This window comes from Papilio machaon, chromosome Z (genome assembly GCF_912999745.1).
Source record: "Papilio machaon chromosome Z, ilPapMach1.1, whole genome shotgun sequence".
NCBI lineage: Eukaryota > Metazoa > Arthropoda > Insecta > Lepidoptera > Papilionidae > Papilio > Papilio machaon.
In genome coordinates, this window is record NC_060016.1 from 4143212 (window position 1) to 4166070 (window position 22859).

The window sequence follows — 22859 nt, forward strand, 5'->3', positions numbered from 1 at the left end:
TTGTTACAAGACAAGAACTTCTATGTGTATAAATAAGGCAAATACAGAGTTTTCTTATTTGCAAACACCAGAAATTCTGAAATATACAATTAAAATAAAAAAAGAAATAAAGATCCAGACTAAAAGAGTTAACTAATGAGTGGATTTTTTGCCACAAGATATTTAAGACATTGGTCAACCATACTAATCATATCTGCTCTTAAGTGTCTTATGATGATATTCTGCAAGAATTATCATCATCATCTTAGCCTTATTTATAAATTGCTGGATACAAGCCTCTTCTCTTTTGCACCATTCCATACTAACATGTAGCTCTTGTCTACGTTACTCCATGTATGTCACCAAGCCATCTTTTAATTAGAACAATAAAGTATTGAACAAAAAAAACGAATTGTTCCCTTAAGGTCATGTTAAATAGCAATCAAACAGTATGTTACGTGTAAATTATTATATATATATATATATAAATTTTTCCATCTATGTAACACTAAGATGTGGGTGTTACATATAGTCATCAGCTAATAAAAGATCCACGCTTTAATGAAACAAACTGAAGTTAATCTGCCTAACAATTTATACTACAAATGTCTTCTCATACGCTTCAGCTGTGCGTTGTATTTTTAAAGCATAAAACATTGTTGTAACTTTTTAATTTGTTATTGTTTACCATTTTATATTGATTCTGTATCTATAGTCTGATCATCATTTCATCCTGTTGAGGGATAAAAAGATTCTTATTTGTGTAATTATTTACAGGTCGGAGCGTTCGAAAGTGCGTGTGTCTTTTTACCAAGGAGCAAGACCGCAGTGTCTCTCCCCGCCGCCACAAGCGACGGATCCAGATTCTCACATTCTCTACGCTAGCCTACTATCAGCAAACTCCGATATGGGTGAATACAATGTCTACAATCGGCAAATCAGGTAAGTTCCAATTGAACTAATGCCCTAATTGTCCGTCTTCAATTGTCCTTAATGTCTTTATTGATCTCATTTAGTAATGACATAATTGGATTAATGGTGTTATGAAAGAAGTATTGAAGAAAGAATTATTGAAGCATGTGGTTATGAAACCATATTTAAAGTTTGAGAATTGTTTTATCATTTACCAATACAAATATTATTGATATCAATGATAGAGTACTGCACTTCTTATATAATATATCACAAAGAGATTCTAATCTATTATGTAGATATATATATTCTATATGTATCACTCTTTGAGTGGGTGTATATTGTTGGTAAAATACCGTATTCAATATTCACCTTAAAATGATAACAATGTCATACACATTTTGTGTTGGTGGGGAGCGTTCAATTCATTTCATTATAAATAAATTGTGACCAGTTTCTCTGTGCCGTACAATTTGAATGAATGACGACATCCAAAATGAATTTAATTTGGAACACTTTAGTAGTTTATCTCTCCATCTTCACAATACAACAATGTTTGACCAAAACCTACCTAATTACATTGTGATGCTTTATTTTCATTATGGTGTACGACCTTGTGATCTAGGGACATTTTAAAAGTAATATTACAATAAAAAAAAAACAATTTTTCATAAAATTGAAAATTTATTTTTAAATTTCAACTAATTGACTTTAACTGCTTTGTTTTGTTTAACATATTTTATTACTTGTTTGTGTGTTCTTGTCAAGTTTCAAATTACAAAACATGAACAAGTTGATATTTAATATTTCACATTGCCTTTCAGTAAATCATCTATTTTCAGTCAAGGTTGAATATGTCGAGATTTTACAAGAATGATAAATGTTTTTTTCGTATCGTATGTTTCCGACAAATATGACATATGATTTCTGTTACATTTAAGACTGAATCGAATCAATAGTGGGCAATGAAAAATATGAAAATTAATTATTAAGTTTTCACTCTGAATTATACTTGGTTACACTAATTTAATATTTTACAATTATGGCCAATAATAAAAAAAATTGACAGTACATGCTGATATTGAACATTACCAGAATTATTTTCTTCCGAAATGCATTTTGACCAATAATAACAAAGTACTTATACTGGAAGCAGTTTTGGCGATATAAACACATTTAAGGGTAAAACTTACTCTTTTATAACCACGTTTACGTTCATAATATCAATCAGCGGCATTCAAAGGGTTAAAACAATTAACTAATCTGTGTATTTTTTCGAGTAATACAGTTAATTAAAAAAATCTATTAATGATGTCAAACTTAAAACATTCTCACTGCTTTCATTTGCTGTGTGAAAAAAGAGATAGCAATATGTTATATAGGTGCTTCGGTAGTAAATAATCTATATACTCAAATGAGTATTACATAAAATGTAAGATGACAGAAAATTATAACAAGGACTTGGCATTGTTAAGTCGTAAATGCTATTTAAATGTTTGACCTTGATGAATGCTCACATGTACGCAGTTATTCAATTCGTAAGGAGGGAAGTAATTGTACTGATTAACTCATGGGTTCTGCCACTGTTACATCATTTAATTGGTACTTCAACAGTCAACATTATGTAATCTTATAGTCCAACTTAATTTTAAATGTTTAAGAGATTTAACTTATATCTCGCCTCAGCTTTTTTTTCCACGCCTTTTTAAACCGAATGGTGTAGACTGATCTACATTCTACATAATTTTATATTTAATAGTTGATTTTATTTCTATTACCTTACAGCACTGAAAGCGGCTGGGACAATCCCTTCCGTCCTGACGGTGATTTGAGCCGTGAAGCTGATGAGATTGTGTCCCTGATCAAGGGAGGCAAGCCTATCACGCCCACGCCCACTGCTGAACCCGAGTTGCCCGTTAGTGATGAGGAGGAAAAAGTGCATGCAAATAATGTCAATGTAAGTTATTCTAATAAAGAGCAAACTTTATAGTGGCTCGAAATATTAAGGGTAAAGAGATGAGGGGCCGGGAAACGATGTGCATACGTGCGTTCGTAGCTAATCGTGAGATTCAATTAAGTTTGAATTTTATAATACTTTATAACATTTAAAACCTCTCGATGTACCTTAGATTCTATATTGGTCTTCAAGTAAATAAAATACTTCTTATTGCTTTATGAAAAAATAAAAACACTTCTTCTTGATGCAGTTAATTAAGAGCCAATTTTTGTGAGATGTTATAATTTAGCCTCATTTAAAGTGGCCTATTTTGACTAGCTGGAAACAAAACTAGATTAACCCAGTTTACAAGGAGTAGTTGACTCAACATTTTGTTTCAATGACTTTAACGTTGTAGGGACATTTTACTGTTATTCTTCTATCATAATTATATTTTATGATTAGGAATGCTCGGAATTTAAAAAAAGATTCTAGTAATAAATATAGTCACTTTTACTGAAATTTTAAATGTCAAACAGGCTAGTCCGCCATCTTCCCCTCAAACGAAAGTGGCAAGTCCCGTGCAGCAACAGAGTCCACCGAAAGCTATGAACGGCACTAAGAACGGTGCCGCGGTGCCGGAGGTGCGTCCGGGTCAAGTGGAGGTGCAGCGCTCGCCGCCTCAGGAGCCCCTGCAACCGGAACACGTGACCATCAAGAAGAAGCCCAAGTGCAAGTGTTGCGTTCTCCAGTAAACAGCCCCCTTTACCCTCGCACCGGTAACACGCATCGCTTATACGTCTAGCATATATCCCCCACTTTGGTGTTTACTCGGTGCTATTTCATTTTTCCATTTCTCTAACTGCAACTTATTGAGACATATATCGGGAAAGCATATTATGTGTTCATTTTGTACAATTTATTACATATTCAAAAGTGTGGCCTCTACTCTCATATATTTTTGTTAATTATTTCATTAGTGACTTTTTGGGTATGTAGCAGGTGGACAAATATTTACAAATTCTAACATTTATCTTAGTGACGGATGGTTTATATTTATTGCCCTGAACTATTCATGCGGCGCATTATAATAGTTATCTTCACTAAGTATTCGCGGCCTAACGCATTCTTTACATATATATTCCTTTATAGTTCTTTTGTTAACAGATATTACTAAAGTATAATTTTAAAATATGTATGCAGTCAACTGTATTGCTTATCCATTTAATTGAATGTACTGTCTAATATAAATGACATTATATTCATTTCTTATTATTGTGTAATTGAAATAAATCGTACTCATTAAAATATTCTCAAATGTTGAACAAAAATAGCCTATTTTTAGGAGTATGTGTGTAAACAATGCAAGTGTCGCCTACATCAACTTTGTGATAAATTCATATATTATAGCTAGTTTCGCAAAGAGGGAAATAATGTTGGAAACTAAAGATCCTGTGGAGGACAATGTTAAAATTAGACTTTGGGAATGTTTAACAATCATTGGAGAATCTCAAATATCAATAGATTGAGATGAGAAATGGTAATGTAAAAATATGGAGAGAAACAAAAATTCTTATTATGAAATCATATTTACAATAATATTTAATGTGAATATGCCAATTCTGGTCATTAAGAAATGATTGCAACATGTTGGATTATCTTATTTCTTATTAGAAAAAATAAAATAAAAAAAACAACATAATAATTTATTTTAGAACTGTTGCTAAGTTGAATCTGTGTTGAGTAATGTTTAAAAATAATTTATATGTATATTTTTATATGTTTATTTATAAAAGAAAGTATTATAATCTTGATGAATGTTTGAGCTATAGTATTTGAAACAAACATAAATGACTGAAATAGATGCTTAAACTGTAATAGACGCTTTGTTGTGTTATTTCTGGTGACCGTGAAATTTCACTGCCAACATTTGTATACAAACATATCTGTTATTCATTAAAGAAAAAGAAAGAGATTGCAGATATGTTTTTATACAATTGTTTCGACAGAGGAAACAGTAAGGCTACTCTTTTAGCATAGAGTTTTGATCGTTTGTACCAGCTATCTTATAAGCCATATCAATTTGACGCTATTTCTGTGAATAAAACACATTTATTTGAGGTACAATTTCAATTCCATTAAGATACATAAGTAGATCTGCTATTGATAAATAGTATTTTGACTAATGTTTTAATTCTATTCGACCTTTAGATGAGATGGCTTGATGATAACATTGTAAGCAAAAACAATTCTATGGCAGCTATGACTATATTCTGCAAATATACTCTTATCCATTTTAGATTCTTAACGGAGGATATCTTGAGGATAACGTCAAAAAAATCGATGTTTAATTAGTTTTTGTAAGTCACAATTATAATCACTATTAGAGGGTAACCCTACTAAATAAGACATAATATATGTTGATTTAGATTACCTATATATGTATAACCTTTTCAACGTGACTTCATGCTTGCGTCCAATAGAATGTACAATTTTTTTCTTTCATACATCTGATCACCTACATGGATCAAAGTTTTATATGTAGCTTTTTTATTTTAGTATGTGATCCTTATGTGTAGGTACTGTTTAGTCGCATGTGACAAGAATGGGGGGTGCTCTATCGAGATAGGTAAATGGTAAGGGTAACATTGTCTATTGCTATAAAAGTTGCATTAATCTATATTTTTTTAAATACATAAACATTCTATAAGTACATATAAATTCTTTTACATAAAATTATTTTGGAAATAATTAAAGCAATTTTTATAGTATTTCACAATGTTTAAATCTGGGTAAGTAGTGAATTTTTTACGCGTGTGGCGATTTACAGTATGGAAACTGATAAGTGTAATTTAATTTATTTTCAGATACCATAAAGTGTGAATAATATTAAATTTTAATCAAATAATTCTCTGATTTACACTATTAAAAAATTATATTTATTTAATGTAATCAGACTAAATAAAAACATTTATAATCTATGTGAAAACTCTTTGAAATAACTTTTCAATTATTCACTAAGTTTTTTTTTTACGATCATTTACATTTACATGTGAAGCAAATCTAAAATGAATAATCATGTAATAAAGTGTAAATCAGGGTTTTATTAAAAACGCAAAATTGCAACTACACAAGTTAAACCATCCTATATAAAAAATATGCATATATTTAACAGGTTTAGATGTACCCATACAAAAGAAGTAGCGTTAGTAACGAGTAAGGTAATTAGAATGGTATAATTAGGTGATCCAGAATTATTTTGTGTTTGTTATTGATGTTGATCGATATTAAATTATTCTTTTTTTTTTGTTTTGGTTTTAATAGTTTTCGAATAGCCATAAAATGAAGACAGTGACACACGGATGAGGAATGAATGATTTTAAAACATAAGATGGCAATTGCGCAGTTACAAAAAAATCAAATTAAATATAGTTATAGACGCAAATGTAGTTTAGAAATGCGCAGCTATTTTTTAGATTAGAAAAACCGAAATTCATTATCCAATTTTTTGATGCTATAAAAATGAATGTTCTAAAATATGTTATCAAATATTTTTTGTCCAGTAAAATTTAGCAACAGTTTGAATAGATATATTGCACTAGATTTAGACAATTTGTTCAACTGTTTGGCTGTTTGTAAATGTCTTTCTAATAAATCAACTGTATGCAAATACTGTAAACACTCACAATTTTTCCTTTACAATATCCACAATATAATTTTATATTTGAAACTTAACATGTGCTTGTTTATTTACTTTTATATTTTAACATCTTGGTATTTATGATATTACTATTCTCTATATAGTGATTTAAATAATAGTTGAAAAATATCAAGTCTCTATCAATTACATTAACTTGAAATAGATTTTTTTTTGTAATAGCATTCTCGTTTTCTTACAGTCCTTTTAAATTCATTCTAATAATTTTTTTAATAAAAAATTGTATAAAAATGAACAGACCGCGTTAGGCACAAAAATTTGGTCATAGTAATTGCTATAACTTATTTAAATGGAAGATTTAACACTGAGCATTTATGTATTTGCCATTTTTTTTTAACGGTGCTTTCAAGTAGGTGATTATAATATAGGACATTATTTCTTTATACAAGCTTTTTAATAATTTTTTTAACATTGTACAGGTAACGAACATTTTATCAAAGTGTTTTTTTTTTCATTTTAATATAAATGTTTAATATATCCAATAAAACTGACAGTCACTGCAGTTGTAGAGGCATCTCAAGGTTTGATTAACACATTCAGAGCTACTGTCTCCCCTGCTCTTTCAATTTAATATGTGTAGTGGCACTGAAAGTGTTAAGAAATTATACTTATAAAGATGTTGCCTTTTGTTGGCAAAGTATTATAATTCTAGCCGCCTTTTTATTTCAGCTTGGTGTTGTAAGCCATGAGATCCTCTCGATGTTAGATTTAAGCCAATATTGTGATCGTTTGTGCATTGTTTAGTTTAATATGGTCCTGACTTCAATATCATTGTTGTTTCAAGTTGCCATGTTTGTATGTTCCTTAATTAAGTTTTTTATTTTCAAGTAAAATCCTGTCATTAAGGTTATATTCATACAACATTGTTTCAAGCGACTCAATTGAAAATATTACAATGTTTTTTTTTTTAAATGAGTACATATATCATTTAAAACATTTCACAGTGTATTTAACTCTATTTGTATTAAAAGAAATAAAATGACATTATATTTGTATAAAAAATATTTACTTTCTATTATTATTATTATCAATCAATGAGTATGTACAAATCGATTACATTGTAATTATTATTATTTATATTAAATCTTTTAAAGGCGAATTCCTTCTTTTCATTTAAATACAATACCTAAAGATTGATTTCCAAAGTATTTTTTTATTTATCTAGGTAGACATGTCAGCGGACTATTTATATTGACACCCCTTATTATCTTACTTAATATTATAAATTCGAATGTTTAGATAGATGGATAGATGTTCGTTAGATCGTCTCCATTTGACACATATGTAGAACATATAATAGTTATTTAACATTTTTTTTTAATCCTAGGCGGAAAATAGCTAGTTTAAAATTAAAGTGTTTGTAGTTTTATATATTACTAGGTGTCGCCCGCGACAACAAACTATGTCCTATATCTATGTCAAATTTCAGGGAGATCCATGCAGCCTTTCTGAAGATACCTTCAAATAATCATTCATCTATCCAAACGTTGGCATTTATAATATTAGTAAGATAACATGTTGGTACTTCAATATTATGGGATGGCGATTAAAGATAAAGGCATCTTTGTTTTAAAGGAAAATTACAATTTTCGTAAATAAAACAAGATCGGTTGGTTAATAAGGTGTTAAAAATAATCATTAATGGAGTTATGCTGTAGTGTTTTTCTCTAATCTGTTTGTTTCTCAGTTTATTCCTCTTTGACAGGGTATTTTGTATTTGAGGAAAGTTTGAAATAAAACAAGTTTTTACACGATATTTGATATGCAAGATACATTTATTAAAACATGTACATTTGTATAAAAAAACATTACGATAATCAGTCGTATACAGTCGTTTTTTTTTTTTCAAAAAGTAAATCCGAATTTTTTTTTCAACAATAGAAAGCATTCTTAATGTTAAGGACATTTAGTTCAAAAATACATTAATTTTGTATTTTAAATCACTAACAAGCTAAGTGATATTAACATTGTTTTTCACTGCCGAACGCTAGATAGAGAATGCGTATATTATGTTTGATTTAATGTCTGGCAGTGGAAACTTATGTTTATGTAAACAGACAAACGATTGCCATTCATAATTATTTTAAAGATTAGAGAATTATTATTAACATTAAATATGTAACATATTGCTTTCAGTTAAAACATTAATTTAGCTATTCGTTTATGAAATATAGACCTAGTGATTATATATAGGATACGTATATGTAAAGTACCATAGTACGTGTAGGTGATGATTTAACAATATATTGAAAAATATATAAATATGGAATGTTATGGAAATTTTGATTCAAACATTTAATACATTTTTATCAAGTACCTTCTGACCAATGGAAGGTGTGTAATTTTTAATCAAAAATTGTACTTATTGTCTTAATTTTAATGTATTTAAAACAGCTAATTCCAAAGCCAAAAACATGCAAAATCATACATAAAAATAAAAATTACAATGAATACAGAGATCCTAGCACGAATATTTGCAACATGCGCCTACGTAACGTCGTTGACAAAATATGTCTAAATTTGTATGAGATTTGTTGGTGTACTTTACGCCCGATACAAGCTTTACGCTGAAGAAATTTTAATACAAATTCTATAGATTATGTTACGAAAACGTTCTCATAAATATTCGTGCTAGGTCCTAACAGAATCAACTTTAATAATGACACTGGTAGAGTCTGTGCGGAAAGATAATGAGCTTGGCGAAAAACGGAACTAACAAAGATTTTTATATGGCAATCCAACCCAGCCATCTGTCAAACGTCAAAGTTTTGTATTGTTACGGATTTGTTTGTTGATGTGATTTCTTGCCGTTTTTTGGATTTAATCATGTCTAAAAGGGGTAAAATGTTACACAATTCAACAACAAAGCAATACTGCGCCCTTAAATCAAAATTCCTTTCTCTTTCCACACAGACTCTATATTATGACAATTTATCTGAGCCGGTAAGAGGCGCTGCTATCGCGGTTAGTTCTCTCAGAAAAAAGAATAAATATAGCAAGAACTATAAACCAAAAACATTATCTGACCACAAGCATAAGGGCATATGTCCAAGTAAACATTATTTGCCCCGGTGGGCATATGTCAAAGTTGATTATGATAGCTCGCTAGCGCCCTCCTGTTAAAGTAAAAAATGTCACAAGATTCTTTTAGCTGTCATATCGTGTTTTACATATTTTGTGACAGAACTAATCGTGATAACAGCGCCTCTTGTTATAGACCGACAGATCAGAAGCTATCTGAACCTGAGGGCATAAGTCAAACTAAATTATTACAACTCTCTAGCGTCTCCTGTTAACGTCACAAAATTCAAAAATCCTCTTTGAACTTTAGATGTCGTCGTTTTTTTCTTTTATGTTATTTTCTATGTCTAATAAGGTGTTATAAATATTTTTATAGAGCCTCACTGATTGAGATATCCTTGTTTGACTTTACGACAAGGATTTTGTGATACTTTTTGACATTGACAGGGTGGCGCTATTGAGTTATAATTTAGTTTGATTTATGCCCACAAGGAGTGTGTAAGATATGTCAATAAAAGTGTAGTGGAGTTCGGGGATAATTATTACCTCGTAGAAATGTCCACAGCTTTATTTAATATTAAGGAAACATCCATGGGTGGAAAGTTTTGCAGTAGTTTTACATTTGATGCAAAATCACCGCTTAGTATATCATCTCGTACTAATCTGTTAGTGAAATAGAAAAATAAATTACTAAATTGTTTCAGATTTGACACTTATCATTTCATAGACATATAATTTAATACATTAAATAGTATCTGATATAAGTTAGTTTTTCAATATTTCCTACTAACTCTGTAAATCTTGGGCACATAAATTTGTTTTTTTACTCACATTTTGTTAATTTCAAACAGACTAAAATATAGATTAAGTACTTACAATATCATGGCACAGCAAATATAAATGAGAAAATTAAATCTATGTGGATCTGCGAATAAGGAGTCCCAAAATCTTTCAACATCGGGCAAAGAAAATTCTTGAGATAATAATAAAGTCAGCCATCTGAAAAACATATGTAAATTTATTTTCAATGTTTATATATGTATGTCTGAATAAGTTTTTATTGGTTAAGGTAAAAAATACTTAATACTTTAAAAATAATGAAAGAGCTATTCTTTTAAAGAGAAGTGAAGCTCAACAGACATGATTGTTTATAAACATAGATTTTTTGTTGAAACCAAAGGTATTTTTTTTACCTGAAGCTGTAATATTGCGGGCGAAGTTCCTGTCTCTCCATACGATCCCAGACAGCGCGGTCATTTCTTTTGACACATTCACTCAACTTGCTCATCATATAATTGATACCACTCTCCGCTTCGTCCAGTGTTCGTATGAAAAAGTCACGAATTTCCGCCATTAGATTCGTGAAACAAAAAAAACAGTCGGCTTCAGCGTGTTCTATAAATAAAACAAACATATAAACATATTCAGTGCCTTAAGACATTTTAAAAGAAAAAAAAAATAAAGTAACTGATTAAAATTGAAATAAATAGGTGGACCAAGTTAGCCGTCATCTACCAGAGGTGTTATACATTATTACGTAATTCTAGCTACTGTCTTCTTGCTCAAGCTGAAATTTATACTGAGAAAAGGCAGTTTTTCTCTCCATTGGGGTCTTTTATAGGTTAATTAATTAACCAAAGGTTACAATTCTGTGCATTATTGGTAGAGTGAGATGTCTTACCTCTGTACTCCTTGTTAGCATCAATAGCAAATGTATGATATATAGGTCCAATGATTTCATTCATTCCTTGGACATAACCTTGCCCGGGGTTCAATTTGGCATACAAGAACAACATTCTCTCAACAACCTCCCAATGTGCCTCGCAACCTTCATTCAAAGGAGCATAATCGCCTGTCGTAATACTTTCTGAACGACGTATCTCATTACTAAGCTGAAAGTATTACGAGTCAAAATGATTTCACACCAAACTTTGGTAAAGTTATTCCGGAAGGTTATTTCTCTATATTTCATAAATAAGTTATAAATTTTTATATTTCGATTAGATAACTGTTGAGTGTAAATATTCAATAAATTTAAGCTACAATAATAATGATAAAAATTTTGAGAAAAGTATGTATGTAAATGTATTTGCATAGAAAGGTCTTACTAATTATCCAAAATATTGATTTTAAATTATTTGATACTTTTATTAATATTGTAAAATATGTAACATTTATTATCATTATTTATTCATTACTTTTAAATAACAATTTAAAACCGATAATGACTTTAAAATGTTATTAATCATTAAAATAGAATTCAAAGAAAATTGTATTGTGCCAGCATTGTAATTAATTGTGTAAGTTAGGATTTGGAAAAATAAATGAAGAACATATAGAGTTAAGTGAGGTTTTATTTTGTATTATTTACCTTTGCAACACCGAGGCCACGTCGTTCCAACGTAGAATATTTTAAAACGGATTGTTCCACTCTTTTATGCAATCTTTTTACTCCATTGCTGTTCACAATCTGAAAAAGTGAGAAGATTTTTTTGTGATAGTAAATATTCAATCTTTGTTGAATTGTCGACAACACGACTGACACAAATTTGTAAAATATTAAGTAAACAGATTTATTCCGCCATCTTGAAAATCATAGTCATCATCAGCTCACGTCGACCCCACGTCTATACGTCCCCACCGAGGGGCTCAGAACCTACCCCAAGTTAGGGGTGACTAGGCCATAATCAACCACGCTGGCCAAGTGCGAGTTGACTTCACATATATCATTTAATTTCTTCTCAGATATGTGCAGGTTGCATCACAATGTTTTCCTTCACAGTGAGAACGTCGGTTAAATGTACATATGAAAATCGAGAATCGAAAAACACAGTGGTACATGGCGGGATTCAAACCCAGAACCTGCAGACTGCAAGTCAAGTTTTTAACCTGAGTCACCGACGCTCAAAAATTTATAGTAACTGGTAGTAAAGTAATTTATCACCTCAAGACAAGGGAATTCTGTTGCCGATTGAAAGAAAGAGATATCAGGGCACAGCCTTCTAACATCTTTGTCAATTTGTAACAGTACTTCATTGTCTTTGAAATAAGTACTCCATGAGCTATCCGGACTGATGTTCAGGGGATGGTCTGCAGGACCACCAGGAGACACAATTATCTCGTCTAAATAAAAAAAAAACCTTTACTGAAAAATTGTAAGAATTGATATTATGGTTGTCTTAAAATGTTTTGAGTTTGAGAGTTAGAGTGCTAGCTGAATTATTAAATGACTAGTTTCCATACTCAGACTCATTATGTGGTCACTATGGGAGTAACTTGTATTTTGGTATAACAAATCTACACTATGAGATAACTGTTGATTAGTGAAAAATTCTGCAGTAAAGTTAGTGTGTAAGAAAACCTTGAGTTTACTTTGAAAGTTTTTGTAAATATTAGTTTTTGTTAACGCTATAAATATATTGTTTGACATATGAAATAAATATTTATGGCATACCTATAAATTGCTTGTAAAGTTGCCGCTTTTTAAAAAGTGTAGATTCTCTTGCAGATTTCTCTTTGGGTACATAATGCAGCAATATTCGCCAAACTAATGAACGCAACCCTTTATCATCTGGCACACCTGTAAATATAAATAATGTAATTATATTATAATATAAAAATAATATCCCAGGTATCGCTGCATGGAGGAGGTGAATAAAAGTTTTCAGGAGTTACTGGGTCGGGGTGGCGTGGGATCGGAGAAAGTGAACTTTTGTTTTCGGTGGCCAAGGCCTTCAGGTCACTGCATGACCCTATTTAGTTTATTATTGTTGTCTCCTAAGCATTGCCGAAACAATTGTGCAATGGTTATAATTATTTTTTGCTCGGGTATTTGTAGGATGCCAAAAAGCTTTATGACCTAAAAACCTTAAACATCTCAATCAGGTTTAATTATAATTTTTCTTGTAATTTTATTATTTATATTTGTAAATTGTTTAGAGTTTGGCAATGGAGTGGTAGGTTTAGCTAGCTTAAAAATAAAAAGCTACAGTGCAATGGGGAGAGAAACTGTCAAAAGTGACAGCATTACTTAATATAAAACAGATGTACCAAACAAACATTACTTAATATACAAATTACTCTGTGAAGTGTAGTCAGAGTAACAACTTCTATCATATTTCATTTGAAAAATTCAAAAATAAGTAATTTTTTAAAGATTTCTACATTATTTATAACTTAAAATAATTTTTTTCCAACTGTGGATGCATTCCGACTTCAGAGTTCTTTTTTAATTCTGGCACAGTAATTAAGAAATATAATTTTACAGTTGAAAGATGCATGAAAAATTTAATAGGTTGCAGCCAATTTGGTGCTAGCCTCCAAATTAGAGCTTTCAGGTTTTCTAACCATTTAGAAAGTGACTGATACTGGACTATGTTAACTATAAAATAACTTTACCATTAAATGCCAATTTCTGCAGCTCTTTAATATCAATAACATCTTGCTCCAAAATTTCTTCAAATGCTTTGACTCTGTAAGAAAATTATAACTTTATAACACAAAAATAATTATATCTAGATATTAAGTGACTAGAAATAACATACTGGTCGCAATGCTTATATATATAAGCTAAAATATATCTCAAGCACTATATAATAGAACAAAAGAATAAGCAAGAAACTGCATTTAAGAATTCATAGCAATATACAATAAGACAACAAGAAATATTTAGTAATTTGCTAAATGAACAAAGTTTACTTAGCAAAGCTTTGTTTGATTGGGATTATAGAATAGTGAGAATTGATTTAATTTCATATGAATTAGCAAGAAGTGTAGCAAGTTTTATATTGTGCAAAGTAAATAACACTCATACTAACATATGATACATTATTATTTTTTTCAAAAATGCTAGTATTCAGCAACTTGATCCTCTATTTATTTCACAGACCTGTTGCTAAACATAATAATGGCACACAATTGAATGTCAATTAGTATGATTCTCTTGAATTTCCTAATATTTTGGAAAGCAGCACGCCCCCATTCATTACTTTAGTTAAGATTCAGTCTGTGTAATGTAAATATTATTTATTAATTGATTAATTATATACATTTTATTTTATTATTACGTTTATTAATATATTTGATAAGGTAATATTTATGTAATAATATAATTAAGAATACCTTGCTTTGTGTAAACTCATTTCATAACTCAACATTAAATTATGATTATACTTTCAGTAACACTTCCACCTAAACGAGATCTTTTCTCTTAGTTAAACTAACTTTACTACTAAAATAAAACACCGCTTATATTTTAAATTCTATTAGACACTGGATTACTTTGTTAGGTACGTTGTTTTAATTGAACTAAGAAAATTACAATTAAGAATAATAAAGCATACATAGACGAAAATCACCATGGGCTGAGGTGGGTGGGGGGTTAGGAAGTTAGGATTATGTGGCTGGCTGGCACCGTAACTGTCACTGTCAGTTGAAACCATGACGATATTCGTAATTGCGATGAAATAATATCGATTCGGCAACAAGTTAAATATCGATTTCAGTTACGTATTTTACTAGGACCAAATCTATTTTCTATCTGAGGTATTTTAGGACGAATTGAAGTTCTTATGTTAAAGATAATTATGTTGACGAGCAGAAATCAATATCGGTTTTTTTATGGTTTTTGTTGTTTGTATGTTTTAATTCAAGAGGGCAGCGGCAGATAAAGTCAAATAATGCGCAATTTTCACTCGCGTGAACAATAAAGTTCGTGTTTCATCTGTATTTATATAAATTACGATGTGCCTGCACAAAGTTGTATAATGTTAATACATTGTTGCGTTTATTATAAAAAATAAGAAAAGAAGAGAGAGAGAGAGAGAGAGAGAGAGGGAGGAGAGGAAAGAAATTACTTTTAGGACTATTACTTCGACTTACCCTTGAATTATCTCGATACACTTGTCCATTTCACTGAGATCATAATCGGCACCAAACTAAAAATAAAAACATTTGTGTCGTATCGCGATTCACTTACTTTAGTATGGTAATTATGGAACTAGATGTTATGTAAACAATAAGAATAGAAAATCTATTATGAATACGATACTTGAAAGTATCGATAATAGAGCCATGTCTAACTTCTCCCCAAAGGAAAATTTTTGAAAGTCAATGAAAGCCATAGCTGCACATAGCGTATTAAATAGGACCCCGCCTAACAGAAATGATGCCTCCACATATATATCGGAATGAATACGTAGGGCTGCTTCACACAGCAGACCTAATGTAATAATCGCGTAGCTTCCATATATGCCAGTTTTTACAAATTGATTGATTGCTAATAAATTTAAGCTTTCAGAATTAAGAAAGTACGCGATAAGCATCATTATTAAAACTGCTCCACGCAGAAACATTTGCAAGATTTCGTAACCCATTTAGCATTTTAAATTTATCTGGTGTGGTGAAAATTTACACTTTTAGATATTTTATAAACTGATACTTTAAAATATTGTGAGTTCTATAAAACAGGACTTCAATGACATTATGGTTGATGAAATGTTGACGTTAATAATCAAAATTCTGCCAGAAAAGGATTTAAAAAAAATTGTTGACAAAAAATTGTTATCAAGAATAACATATACAGAACATTAAGAACCTTTTTATTAATATATATATATATTTGTGGTAAATTAATGGTCCAACAACATTTTTAGATGTTTAGCATAAAACATTTTTTGTGATAATGAAATTTGAATTAACGGAAATGACAATAGCGTAAAGTAACAGCAAATGTCAGTTGGCAGTGTAAAGAATTTTATAATGGTTTAATCAACTAGTTTACTTGGATTTTAGTCTTTTAAAGAGCCTACGTAATACAAATGTCTCTTATTTTGTTATTCTCGTTTATAATTTTGTATGGAGTTGTATACAGCGATGAGAACAACACGCAGAGCAAGGTGGATTATTGCTTACATCCAGACTGTCCTATAAAAGACCAGCATACTTTGTGCGCTGCTAACAATAAAGCTAGCCGCCGTTTATACGTCTCTGGAATGACAACTTGGATGAGGTACCAAATATTGCTACTACATAATAGACACAGGGACAACATCGCCATGGGTTTAGAAGCAGCTCAACCGCCGGCTACAAATATGAGAAAATTATATTGGGATTATGAACTAGAGGAGATGGCTGAAGTTTGGGCGAGACAGTGTCAAAAGCGCCACGATGAGTGTCGAAATACAATAAGATTTAACGCGTTGCAGAACATGGACGTGCGCCCTGTGGTGCCGAGGGTGACGGAAGCGCAGTTGCTCGCAGACGCGGTAGGGGCCTGGTTCTCCGGTTCCAGATCTTTGCAACCAGAGAACGTATGGTCATTCAAGCTTAGTAATTGCAGCGCACCGGGCGGGTGTAATGCTCATTGGTACTCGGCCGCAGCGTGGGCTTCGACGTGGCGATTAGGATGCTCCCAAGCACTTTGTACAGTTCGGAAACCATCGTGTGTTCTTTTTCGTAAGAGGAGACGGGCACGACTATTTGAAGCTAATGATATGAAAGCTACGACTACGTCGTCAACGACAGAAAACATTCTTCGAAGGACAAGATACATGACATCTGGACAAGCTTCTCGATTTGAAGATTTTGCGACCACTGTTAAAGACAATATCGTGGAGTCACCTTTATATCGTGGTGCAATGGATAACGTTTCAAAAAGGACAAAACGAAGAGATCTAAAAATTATTGCTTTCACATTTTGTAATTATGGTCCAGCAGGAAACATAGAAGGTTTTCCAATTTATGAAGCCGGCACAACTTGCGCTAATTGTCCTCAAGGCACCCATTGTCGAGATCGAACCCACAGAGCATTGTGTTCCGTTGTTAACGATCCGGACGGGCACAACAAATTGATGGACGCTAACTAAGATATTCAATACTTCCTTTCTTCCTATTATTTTGATATTAAAATTTTATCATAATACATTTACAACGTTTTAATCACTCAGCAATCTTAGAAATAGAGAAGTGAAATAAATTAACACGATTTAATTAGCTTTTCTATTTCTTATTAATATAGAAATTAATCGTGAGATCTTTATGTGTAAAAACTATTTTTATTTCGAAGTTTCAATCTACAATATGTATGATGATGACTGTTTCACCGTCTTTGGTCTGACTGATCTGAGTCAAAAGGTCGAGCTTTCGATAAAAAATAGCCTTCAATTTATAGAACGTGGCAAAAAAATTAATTTAAGGTTTTCAAATTCACTTTTTTATATTTAATTTTTAAACTTTTTCTTAAATAGCCATAAAAAATAAAAGCTAGACAGACTTATACTTATTGACTTAGACGTCAAATGATATTCGATTTGATAATATAGTTTTGTGGAAAAGTAATCAAGTATTTTTGATATTAAGGTATATAAAAATAACTAGAAATGTTGTCCGCTGCAAAAGTTCGTATTCATGGAATGCAAGATGAGAATTGGGTTATTAAGGACAAAATCAATCAGTACCGAGGACTCATCAAACTATATGGTGAGAAATAATAATAATGGTCAGGTTGTTATACGTTCCCACTGATTGGCTCGGTGACTATGTCATCGTCAACCACACTGGTCCAGTGCGGATTGATTGCCTTCACGCATATGTGTAGGTTGCATCATTGTACATATTTAAATCGTGAATTGAAAAAAAAAACATTGGTATATGACGGTATTTGAACTCAAGACCTTCAGATTATAAGTCAAGTGTTTCATTCACCCCCTGAGCCACCGACGTATAGTTTATTCTGAATAACATGATATAAACGAACAGTGAAGTTATGCAGATGAAATAGGATGTTAGTGTGTTTGTAACCTACGAGCGTGTTGCCTTCGTTGAAATAGAATCCATTATTTTAATCTATCAAGTACGATACTCAAAACATGTATAGGTTATAACTTAATTTCGACATAGATATATACTATCAGGATTGTATCAGCACTTCGTATGAGAAAAACCATTTGCTTAGAATAATATTATGTTATTAGTTTCGATTATTGTAATAATATATTGAATAATATTGCAACGATATGTTTGCAGAGCGAGATCGCAAAATACATGAAGGTGACTTGGCAAAGCAGAAGCGACGATATTTACGTGATATCCGACAACTACGGAAAGACATTACAACCAAAAGACAAGAACTCGGCGTGGTGGTGTACGGTGACAAGCAGTTCCTAAGGAATGCATTTCAGGAGCATAGACGTTTGCAATTAACTTATATGAACAGTCAAGCAGATGTGAGTTTGCAGTTTGCTTTGTAAATTGGGTTTACGTCTTCATCAGATTTCTTTAGAAAACTAATAACGTTTTTAACTTACTATTTTTCCAGAAAGTTTTAGAGAGTATACACCAAGAAAATTTTAACAAAAGGAAGCAACTAGATCGCATAAGTTACACGAAGAAAAAGAAAATGGAAAAGTTTCGTCGAATACAGGTTAAATTAGCTAAAGAATAAAAAAATAAAAATTATTTTGAAATAACAAAACATATTGTAATCATTAATTTTTCAATAATTTTGCAAGTGATATTAAAATGATTATAGCTAGCGTCAGCGGAGATTCGCGATCGGTTATTGTACGAGATAGGCGGAAAACTTCCGGCCGAGAAAAAGGAACAAGCCGTCGCGAACTATGTCCAGCGTGCAAACATCAAAAAGAACGCAGCTCTTGCTATTAAAGTCATGTATAAGAAGATTTTAGATATTCTTAAAAAGGTTCTGATGTTTTTTCTTCATGAACTACTCTCATATAACGTTTAATTACATTACACATAAACGTATAATTTATAATATACTTGTTAGAATTTCTGCTTACCACTTAACATGGACATGATGGTGGTCTCTATTATCGTAGGTAGTATATTACTTATATTTTTTAATTCTTTTCGTGTAGGATTCGTCATACTTTACGGTTGTTCTAGAAGCTCTTAAAGTAGATTGTCGTGCTCAAGGCAAATGTTTAATGGGTGCTACTGAAATGGGCCAGCTCGCTATGGAGTATTTGGACGACAGAAAGTTTGAGTTCAACAAATTGGAAAAAGAGATAAAAGCAAACATGAAAGAGAGAGAACGAACTTTAAAGCTTGTGCGCCGAGAAGTTGCTTACTTAACTGATTCTTTTCCCAATCTAATCCGTAAAGAGGTATGTTTGTCTTGTAAAACCCTATAGACCTAAATATAGGGCCACATGTTTTTTTATTATATTTTCACAAAACACCTGATTAGTAAAGAAATTAATCTAATATATAAAATTCTCGTGTCACAGTTTTCGTTCCCGTACTCCTCCGAAACGGCTTGACCGATTCTCATGAAATTTTGTGAGCATATTCAGTAGGTCTGAGAATCGGCCAACATCTATTTTTCATTTTTTTTTTACTGCGCGCGGACGGAGTCGCGGGCGACAGCTAGTTAATGTATATAAATCTTTGATTCAATGTATAAATTTATGAAAATTATCAAAATGAGAAATTTATTGGACTCATTTATAGTTTGAATACGACATAAGTAGTGTTGGTGGAAATCTAACCTGTTACTATCTATCCACTAGTTCTACAGGACAATTGATTTGCAACATGCATTGCATATGCTTGCCCTTTGATTCATCGATTATTAAAAAAAGTATAATCACTTTTAGGAAGCCACAAATCTCGATGAATTGTACGAAGAACAAGAGAATGTAAGTCTCCATTCGGTGCATTGGGAACTCGAAGAAGTGATGAGCATTTGCAAGAACCTTCAGCGTGGAACATTGGTGTCGGCATTTGATCAAATACTTCTTCGGTTAGCTGACTCCTATTATTTTTTCACCGAGTTATGAAGATTTTACATAATTTCATCTTTTTTGGTGCGACATATTTCCTTTTTTCGACAACTTATGATCAACCCAGTAATTAAGGGATATCTATAAAATGCTATCGAAATATTATCAAAACATGGTAAACGCCTGTAACTAAATAGTGATAAGTAATATAATATTAGTAAGTGATCGTTTACTTGATATTTAAAGATTAAAGGAACAAAAATACCAATCGGAACGTCTAACGACGCAATTGACACAAAATAGTATGAAGAGGAACGCGTTGATTGAAGACCGCAAGCACGCTATACTGATGCTTGATTCATTGAAGAATGTAGGACAGGAAACAACGGCCCAGTAAGTACTTAACAAACTTTCAAGGCGATTGACTATGGTAGAAATGAATTTCGTGAAGAGAAGATTTTGCTTTGAAAATTTAACCCTAAAACAGAAAAATGGCTATTTTAATTTTTATTGCATGAAAATAAGCTCGGAAAAGATATTATTGAATAAAATTAAATTTTCTATCACACCGTAGAATTGATAAAATAGTAACCTTTACTTAATTTTAATAAAATTAAGAAAACCAGATTTGTTAAGACACTGATGGTGCCATATTATATTTTAGATATTTACTAGAGAAAGATCATTTGAAATCGTCATTAGAAGCTGAAATTCGCGAAGAGAAGAATCTTAAGAAAGCTTTAGATGAGAAGGGACGACTTATTATTGAAATGAAAACATCATTACAACAGATAAATCAATTGCTATCTAGTGTTGGTGAGTGTCATAACTATTTCTTTATTAATTGCTTCTAGCTGTATGCCAACTGCAGTGAAAATAATATACATTATTATGAATTTAACAAGGTCACTGTTCTGTCTTGACGGTTTCCTCAATATACCAAATTGAACTGACATGGAACATTTTCTACTAACGATCGTTTCTAATGAATATACTACAGAGTTCATTCTTAAAAGATGCAGTGAAAATATACTCAGAACTAAATTCTAATGTTTTAATTGGTGTAGGTGCTCCAAATGTCACTAGGTCACCACCCGCAGTTCCCGCAGCTATTCAATACGCGATGGATGAATCGATTCAACCCGTCCCTGAGGTGGAAGCTGATTGTAAGTAGTTGAGATGATTTTACTTAAGTTCTCAGTTTCCCTCTTTTTGTACTGCATATCCCTAAAATATAAGTTGATCTTTATACAGATTTAATTCTGCAATATATTGATTAAAGCAATTTTGTATCTTTTACAGTCGACAAGTTGATTTTGAACGCAAGACAGAAGTTGAATGTTTTGATTCAGGCCATAGCTAAAATGGAGGTAACGAGTGAAATTCGAGCGAATGCCAACCAGTTCTATCACAACATACTGGCTAGATCGATGCGCGACAGTTACAAGGATGAAGTTGTTGCGGAAGGAGGTTTGTTTGGATTAAACTATTTTGTACTAATTAGCTGTCCGTAATTGTGTACATATATCGCTACGCGTTTTGCATCATTTGTTATCTTATCATTGTTTATTGGCAGGCCTGATTGAGTTTGAAATTGAGGATCCGAACGTTCCCAGTCATGCTGTTATCAAATTACGTAGCAAACAGTTGGTGGAATCGCAAGTCAGTGAGTTCGACGTACCGGACCAGCCTACGAAGAAATAATCTGTCAAAATAATTCATGCTGTATTACTACGTGGGCAAAACTACATTGCAGTGCAGTAGAAAACTGCAGTACTCGTACTGCAATTCCACCTTGTTCTGTCCGCGTTTGAAACTGTTACATAACGTTTTTACCATTGTATATCACTGGTACTTCAACTAGTTTAATGTAGTATTATATTTTAATTATTACATTATTTTTCATTGCTTTAAATTGTTTTGTAGCATCTTGTTTTGTTTTTTATATTTGTTATTAGATTGGTTTCGTACAAACATGAGCAAATTTTTCATAATTTTTGATGTAAGTTATTGGCTCAATTTTTTTTTTAAATATAATTTTACTGTCAATGTTAGGAATATTTTTACAAAATTTCGTAATAAAGAAAAAATTAAGCTACAAACATACTTTAATCCGTTGCAAATTGTTATAAAAAATGAACATGATAGAGACAGAGGAAATAACATTTGTAGGAATTGAAAAAAAAATATGTTTTTTACTTTTTTTATTAAAAAATATCTTCATGAATCCAATAAATTATTTACGAAATTTTAAAACCGTTGTACTTAATGGCGTTTAGCTCACTTTAAAATTATACGCAAATTAAGATAATAATTTTATATTGAATTCTACATTCCAAATAATATTAGCAAAAAGTACCTTAACCCCACAAGCTTAAACTACATGTGAAAAATAATCACAATAAAGTATCCTAAACTTATACAATCAGAAGAAAATATCAATTATAATTATACGTATATAAAAAAAAAAAACTTAAATTGAAAACAATACTTATTTAAAATAAAACACGCTTCAAATTAATATTTTTTTTTGTGATCTTAAACTCGA

At 31.4% G+C, this 22859-nt stretch overlaps 4 protein-coding genes across 7 annotated transcripts in view; 3 read left to right on the top strand and 1 right to left on the bottom strand.

The window, feature by feature from the left end:
• Positions 1-4469, top strand: part of LOC106720023 — a 30939-nt gene extending 26470 nt beyond the window's left edge. For all 3 annotated transcript variants that reach the window (XM_014514560.2, XM_014514561.2, XM_014514563.2), the window contains exons 5-7: positions 757-921; positions 2677-2848; positions 3367-4469. In XM_014514560.2, coding sequence (XP_014370046.2) covers positions 757-921; positions 2677-2848; positions 3367-3582 — 553 coding nt within the window. In that variant the 3' untranslated portion in view covers positions 3583-4469. The remainder of the gene's footprint in view (positions 1-756; positions 922-2676; positions 2849-3366) is intronic.
• Positions 4470-9467: 4998 nt separating this feature from the next.
• LOC106719860 (TBC1 domain family member 13) lies at positions 9468-14897 on the bottom strand. 2 transcript variants are annotated; one of them, XM_045686067.1, is made up of 10 exons: positions 14688-14897; positions 14384-14460; positions 13965-14038; positions 13021-13146; positions 12511-12689; positions 11938-12036; positions 11248-11458; positions 10760-10961; positions 10443-10565; positions 9468-10229 (listed from the first exon to the last, which is right to left on the bottom strand). In XM_045686067.1, exons 2-10 carry the CDS (start codon positions 14392-14394, stop codon positions 10109-10111), a joined length of 1146 nt encoding a protein of 381 aa, XP_045542023.1. In that variant the 5' UTR covers positions 14395-14460; positions 14688-14897; the 3' UTR covers positions 9468-10108. The 2 variants fall into 2 exon arrangements, with proteins under 2 accessions (XP_045542023.1, XP_045542022.1); XM_045686066.1 differs by lacking the exon at positions 14384-14460.
• Positions 14898-16321: 1424 nt separating this feature from the next.
• On the top strand, positions 16322-17431 carry LOC106719769 (venom allergen 5). The gene has a single exon (XM_014514211.2). The coding sequence runs from the start codon at positions 16385-16387 to the stop codon at positions 17429-17431; it is 1047 nt and encodes a 348-aa protein (XP_014369697.2). The 5' UTR covers positions 16322-16384.
• Positions 17432-17892: 461 nt separating this feature from the next.
• LOC106719957 lies at positions 17893-22099 on the top strand. Its single transcript, XM_014514451.2, has 11 exons — positions 17893-18044; positions 18591-18790; positions 18883-18987; positions 19096-19266; positions 19445-19693; positions 20186-20331; positions 20558-20704; positions 20976-21127; positions 21379-21477; positions 21614-21781; positions 21888-22099. Exons 1-11 carry the CDS (start codon positions 17945-17947, stop codon positions 22013-22015), a joined length of 1665 nt encoding a protein of 554 aa, XP_014369937.1. The 5' UTR covers positions 17893-17944; the 3' UTR covers positions 22016-22099.
• Positions 22100-22859: the final 760 nt, after the last annotated feature.